General features: G+C 40.6%; 1 protein-coding gene across 1 annotated transcript; it reads right to left on the bottom strand.

The window, feature by feature from the left end:
• Positions 1-5,976, bottom strand: LOC139201680 (uncharacterized). Its single transcript, XM_070831073.1, has 6 exons — positions 5,912-5,976; positions 4,730-4,771; positions 4,256-4,639; positions 3,598-3,711; positions 1,540-1,630; positions 1-1,421 (listed from the first exon to the last, which is right to left on the bottom strand). Exons 2-6 carry the CDS (start codon positions 4,767-4,769, stop codon positions 1,055-1,057), a joined length of 996 nt encoding a protein of 331 aa, XP_070687174.1. The 5' UTR covers positions 4,770-4,771; positions 5,912-5,976; the 3' UTR covers positions 1-1,054.
• Positions 5,977-6,263: the final 287 nt, after the last annotated feature.

Genomic DNA, 6,263 nt, shown 5'->3' with positions numbered 1-6,263 from the left:
TTAAAGGAAAACATTCCAGAGAGTGGTTTTATTAGTTAATGATCAGTAAGCATACATCTGGACTGTGTCATGTTTATAATCTTGTATAGATACGAAAAAAGCAAACATCTGCTGACATCATTTTAATTTCACAGATAACAGAAGTACAAATCATGTTCTTACAGCGTGTAACCAGACAGGTAAAATTAAAGGAAAACTTCAGCATTTTCGATAAAACACTTATTTGCTTTCTATCCGAGACAGCTGAGACAATCAATATCACTCCTATGTCTGTGCATTAAGGAGAGGCAGTTAGTTTAGCTTAGCATGAAGAATGAACAGCTAGCTCTGTCCAAAGTTAAAATGTAGGCCTACCAACACCTTTAAAGCTGCCTAATGAACATGTAATATCTCATTTGTAAGAGAAATGTGAATGGAAACAGAAATGTGCATTGGTTGTACAGCACCTTTCTAGTCATTTAGACGACACAAAGCACTTTTACATCACATCCTCATTCACCAAATCACAGTTTTCAAACAGGAGGAAAGTGGAGGAGACTATTCTTTCACACATTCACACACTGAAGCTGCTTCAGGAGCAAGTTGGGGTTCAGAGTCTTGCCCAAGGACACTACGACATGCAGACTTGGAGGAGCCGATCAAACCGTCAATCTACGTCTGACCCACGGCTGCCCCAAACAAGGTACCATGTGTTCATTGGTTATCTTTACAGCTGCTGGTGGACCTGTTTTTGTAATGCAGTGAGGCTTGCTGTTTCCCCCTGCCTGCAGTGTATATGCTAAACTAAGTTAAACGTCCACTGGCTCAAGATCTGTGTGGCGCTGTGGCAAATAGGCATATTAGGTTTACAGGTATGTGAAGCTACAGCCAGGAGACAGTTAGCATAGTCTTGCACAACGACAGGAAATAGGGTGAAATGTGTGTCTTGGTTCTGTATTAAAAGAAAGTTCAGAAACTTCAAATCTTCATAAACATCTCTGGGGGAGCATGATAAAACTGAAACCGTCACAAACTGAAATTATTCACACCTGTTGTAATCTGTAATCTGAATTCCTCACATCTTCCCTGCCTCATCCGCCTCCAGCTCAGCCACTGTTTCCTGATTTTCCTCTTGTTTCTCATCCTGTTTCTCCTCCCGTTTCTCCTCCTGTTTCTCCTCCTGTTTCTCCTCCTCTGCAGCACAATCTGAGTACAGGCAGGAAGTGTTGCCGTCTTTCCATGTGACGACTATGTTTCCTGCTTTCAGCTCGCTCACCTCTCCGTTGGATATGGAAGGTTCATGTCCCTGCAGCAGCCTTTCATGTGACGGTGATGGTTTGCTGCTGTCATCTTTGACAACTGTAATGACCTGAAACTCCTCACCTTCACTCCTCTGAGCCATAGCAGCAGCTGCCTTGTACTTTGCAATCTTCTTTCTGTTCCTGAAGGAAAAGAAAACTATGTCACCAAGAAGCCAGTAGGATATCAATATCATATACTTCTATACAAGTGTTGCAATGAAAATGTCATTATATAACTTCATATAACTACAAGTCATACTTGTTAGCCATGGCTGCCATTCCCAGCAGCAGAAAACCAAGAAGAAGGCAGACGAATGCCAGTCCCAGCAATACAAACTTCCAAGTAGTCGCTAAAATAGGAAGAAGAATAGGATAATATTGCTGCAGTGCTTTACAATAATTAACAGCAAGAGGCAGTTAGTACATGTATACGAGTATTCTGCTTTTGAGCAGGTTATTGGAGGAGTGTATTTAAACATGCATCCTCTGATAAATCACAAATCCCACCTTTGTGACAAACTTTTTTTTTTTGAGTGTGGAATGGGCTCACTGTTGCCCCTTGTAGAGGCTACAAGGGGCAACAGTGAGCCCATGGGGATAAAAAAAAAAAAGCCACTATAACTGCAGTTCTCAATAACTATCAAGTATGAATAGGTGGCAGTGATGAGCCCATGACAGCTGGAGACAACCACCATAAGGTGAAGATAATGCACTTCAAAACCATAAACACAAAGGCTCTTTCATGGGTGTCCCATAAGGATCCATACTGGGTTCACTCTTTTTATAGTTTATATACTAATGACTTGCCATTGTCATGATCCTGTATTTTGTTAAGTTCCGTTTTTTGTCTTGTCATTTCCAGTTTTATTTTGTAGTAACCCTGTTTCCCTCTCGTTTCAGTTATGTTTACTTCCTGCTGTCTGTGATTGTCTAGCCCCTCCCTGATTGTTTCCACCTGTTCCCCATTACCTTGTATTTATTGTCTGCTTCTCCCTGTCCTGTGCCAGTTCGTCATGTCCATTGTCTTACTATTCTGCGCTATCTTGTTCTTATTCTATTGTTAGAGTACCATTTGTGAGGTTTGGTTTTTTCAGTTGTGTACTTTGTTTCAAACTCTGCCTTGCTCCATCTGTTGTTCACTTTGAGATTAGTCTAGCTTAGTTTTTTCAGTTACTTTGTATCATGTTTCTAGTTTTGAGTGCCTTTTGGCCTGAGTATTTTTGTTTTGTCTGTTCGCTCCTGTTTTTCACGGAGTCGCCTTTTGTTAGCTTAGCCTTAGTGTTTTGCCATTGTCCCTGTTTTTTTCCCCTGCCTTTGTTTAAGTGTTTTTGTCACTTGAGTCATGCAAGTGGGTTCCTTTGTCTTGTCGGTCCTGGTCGTGACAGCCATCTGTTTATCCTGAGGTTTTATATGTATACTGATGACACTGTACTGTATGTACATACATGCGCGAAAACAAAAGTTGCTGCCAAACTCACAAACTCCACGGTCAATGTCCCAACATATGACAGCGTCAGTGTTGTCTGCAATTAAATCTGTTTAAAGCTGTCATTATGTTCTTTAAGATGACAAATGCCTGTACAACCAGATGTTTTCGGGAGAAAAGTTACAGACCTTAAGATAATTCAAATACCTAGGAGTAATTTCCATGATTGTGCAATTCTAAGGAAATATAATCTCCTAAACTGGGAATAGTTAAGCATCTAAATTGTGTGCCTCCCCCCAGTGAGAGCTTTTCCCCCCAGTGAGAGATTTTGTTAGCATAAGAACAAACTCATATGGAATCACAAGAGGAGATATGAGTCTATGCATTATTCCAGTTAGGAAAACTGTCTTTAGTCAGTCAGCGGAACAATATTCCCACGCATATCAAAGAACTCAACACACACCTGTCATTTAGTTCTTATTTTAAAAAGTGTCTCATTGCTAGCCAAATCTGTCAGCACTACGAACCACTTCCTCTCTGTTGCTGCCATCTTGCCGATGGCGGTGTGTTTGTATATTTCTCTCACATTTTTTTCCAATAACTGTACTTGCATGCGTTATAGATTGTGGTTGTCTGTCTTGTGCAGCTCTCTGTGTGATTCATGTGTTGTTTCATGTGTACTAGATGCGTTGCTTATTTAACATTCAATATATCTATGTAATGCCTGCTTGATTTAAGTAATATTTGTCTAACACTGCTTAATGTTATCCTTTTGCTTACATCATGCATTTTATGCTTCATTGGCTGTGGGCCAGCTTTAATTTTGTCATATCATATTTGGCTGTATCTGTATTTGGATGAAGTTAGAGCAGGTGCAGCAGCAGCACTTACGGTCCTCTGTGCGATAAAACCAGCGGAGGAACTGTCTCTGTTCCTCAGTCATGGCTGCCACCTCGCCTGTCTGTTCCCCAAACTCTTCAGGATCATGAGATGCCCTCCTGGATCCTGAAGGAAGAACAAACACAATTAGCAGCACCCTTTGTTACACACATTGTGACATAATATACACTAAACTTACCTTTTACTACCATCAGTCTTATGCTAGATAATGTCTCCAAAACCTTTTGTTAAACCAAGTTACCTCACTGCTCAGTTTCTGTCTAAACAGTTTAATATGCTGGAAACAGTATGTTGTCAGTATTTTCACGACCGAAGTAAATCTGAAACTTTTTTTCAGTTGTCAACTCTTTACTTCTTCACTTTTTGACTTTCACTTTCACTTTCATAGCAGTTTTTGCCAACAACACACATCAGAGAAAAAGGTGTGAGAGTTGTTTGTGACTAGCTGGTGAACTTAGTGGCGAGTTAAGCAGCTAAAGAGTTGGTGGAGACTAAAAACAGAGCTAAAAGAGAGTGAATATTGGACTTATATTCATTAGGTGGACACAAACACATTAAATGCACATTTCTGCTCAGTTCAGTCTGGAAACCCTTAATACAAATATGAAATATAGATAATCTTCTTTTCCTGTAATTGTCAACGACTTACTGAGTTTTTCCTGGCAGATGTCCCCCTCATCCAGAGATTTCCACTTTGAGTGTTTGCTGCCATGTGTTAGAACAAGGTGCTGGTCATCTATTGAAAGCAGCATTGATGTGTCCCTGCTGATTAGTCTGTCCCTGTCACAGTCCCACATCAACCCTGCAGCATTCACCTCCGCTCCCCAGCAGGACTGGGTCTGGATTGGCTCTCTCTGCATGGCCGACAAACATTTAGAAGATGCGACACACATCAGCATGCCCTGATTAACCCAAATCCACTGCTGAGACTCTGAGACCACGTTGCATTTCTTCAGCAGGACTTGACCTGCAGCTGCTGAGTCCTCCAGACACATGCTGCTTTTGGTGTTGTGGATCATGAACGCCTTTGCCCCTGCAGGTGTTGTGATAGTGACAGGTTTAGATTAAGACACCCTAATATATAAATCTGTTCTAAATGTGTCTGAATGAAGCACTGACTTACCTAAGAGCATGGGAAACAACAAGATCCACACATCAAACATATCTGCAAAGAATGAAAAGCAGTGACATGAGGAAGGTGTTCACACACTGAAGCTATGGGGTTCGCTGTCTTACCCAAGAACACTTCGACGTGCTAACTCATAGGAGTCGTGGACTGAACCACCGAACTTCCAATTGAGGGACGGCCCACTCTATGACTCTACCTCCGAGCCACAGCTGCCCCTAAATATTTGTTGTGTACCCCAAGGCGCAGTCCTGGTCTTAATTCTTTTCTGTCTGTACATTATGCCATTTCTATTGGGCGTTATGCAGATGACACACCACTCTCTCTGTTACAGCTGAAGATCTGAGCCTTGTCCACAATCTGGTACATTTTATTTCACCAAAGAAAAAAAAGTAGCAAGAAATAAAAAAAAATTAAAAAAGCAAAGATTTTAGGAATCAGGGAACAGGCTAAAAGAGAGAGCCTCATTTCACAGGCCAGTTAACTCTACATCCATAAAAATCTATCTATCTATCTATCTATCTATCTATCTATCTATCTATCTATCTATCTATCTATCTAGTTTGATTTATTAAAAATTGACTTTAGTCACTCTAGTTGCCCACTTTTAGGTATTTTCCAATGAATGTAAAGCATTTAAAACAGCTGCTAAGAGGAGAATCCTTGTAGCTCACCATAAAGGCAGAATTCTTACCACAGCAAACGTGGTTTCAAATCCGGCCCCGGCTGCATGTCATCCTCTCTATCTGTCTATCTCTCTCTCTCCCCCTCTCACTCCCACTTTCCTGTCTCTCTATGCTATAGGGCTGTTGCTTGAATGAATAGCTGACTTGACAATAATATTTTTTATTGTTGAGTCAGTTATTCAGTCGAACAACATAGATCCATAAATCTGGTAAACAAAGTAGGGAGCTCTGGGGAGCTCACAGAGGAAAGTTAAATATTGTTTATTTGCATACACTACCCACACTGAAATGATACAAAGCCCGTTAAAAAAAAGTTTAACGAGCTGCGACTGAAAAGAATTCCACCCTCCAGAAACTCCTTTACAAAAAATACAAAAAACATGAATACTATTTACCAGCCAAAACTCATCGTTTGAATCATCATATTGCTGTGTGGTCATGTGTATTTTTGGTATATACATCAACAGAGTTAGTTATTTGTGCCTGTACTTACTTCTATGATGTGCAGTCTCTGGCCGAGATAAGTCTGACTGTTCAGCAGACAGAAAGATGCAAAAAAAAAAAAAACAGCTTTCCAGAGCTCACGGGGAGGAGCCTACAGATAATTTCCTTACTCTGCTTTAATTCTCAACACTAAATGTGACATAAGCACACAGTACACTGGGCATGACATTATGTGCTAATGTGAGTGTTGTAAAGCTGTTTAATGGTCTCATATCTGCCCTGTGTGAGTTGATCATGTATTTGTACATCTACAGGTGATTAAAATAGAGACTTACTTTCACAAAGGAGCCACAGAGCTTTTGAAACAAAGTTCAGATCATTAAATTTCAGGTCTTTGACCC

The sequence above is a fragment of the Pempheris klunzingeri genome, chromosome 1, assembly GCF_042242105.1.
Source record: "Pempheris klunzingeri isolate RE-2024b chromosome 1, fPemKlu1.hap1, whole genome shotgun sequence".
Classification (NCBI taxonomy): domain Eukaryota; kingdom Metazoa; phylum Chordata; class Actinopteri; order Acropomatiformes; family Pempheridae; genus Pempheris; species Pempheris klunzingeri.
The sequence above is the reverse complement of the archived record's forward strand: the minus strand, read 5'-3'. Positions and strand labels throughout refer to the sequence as shown.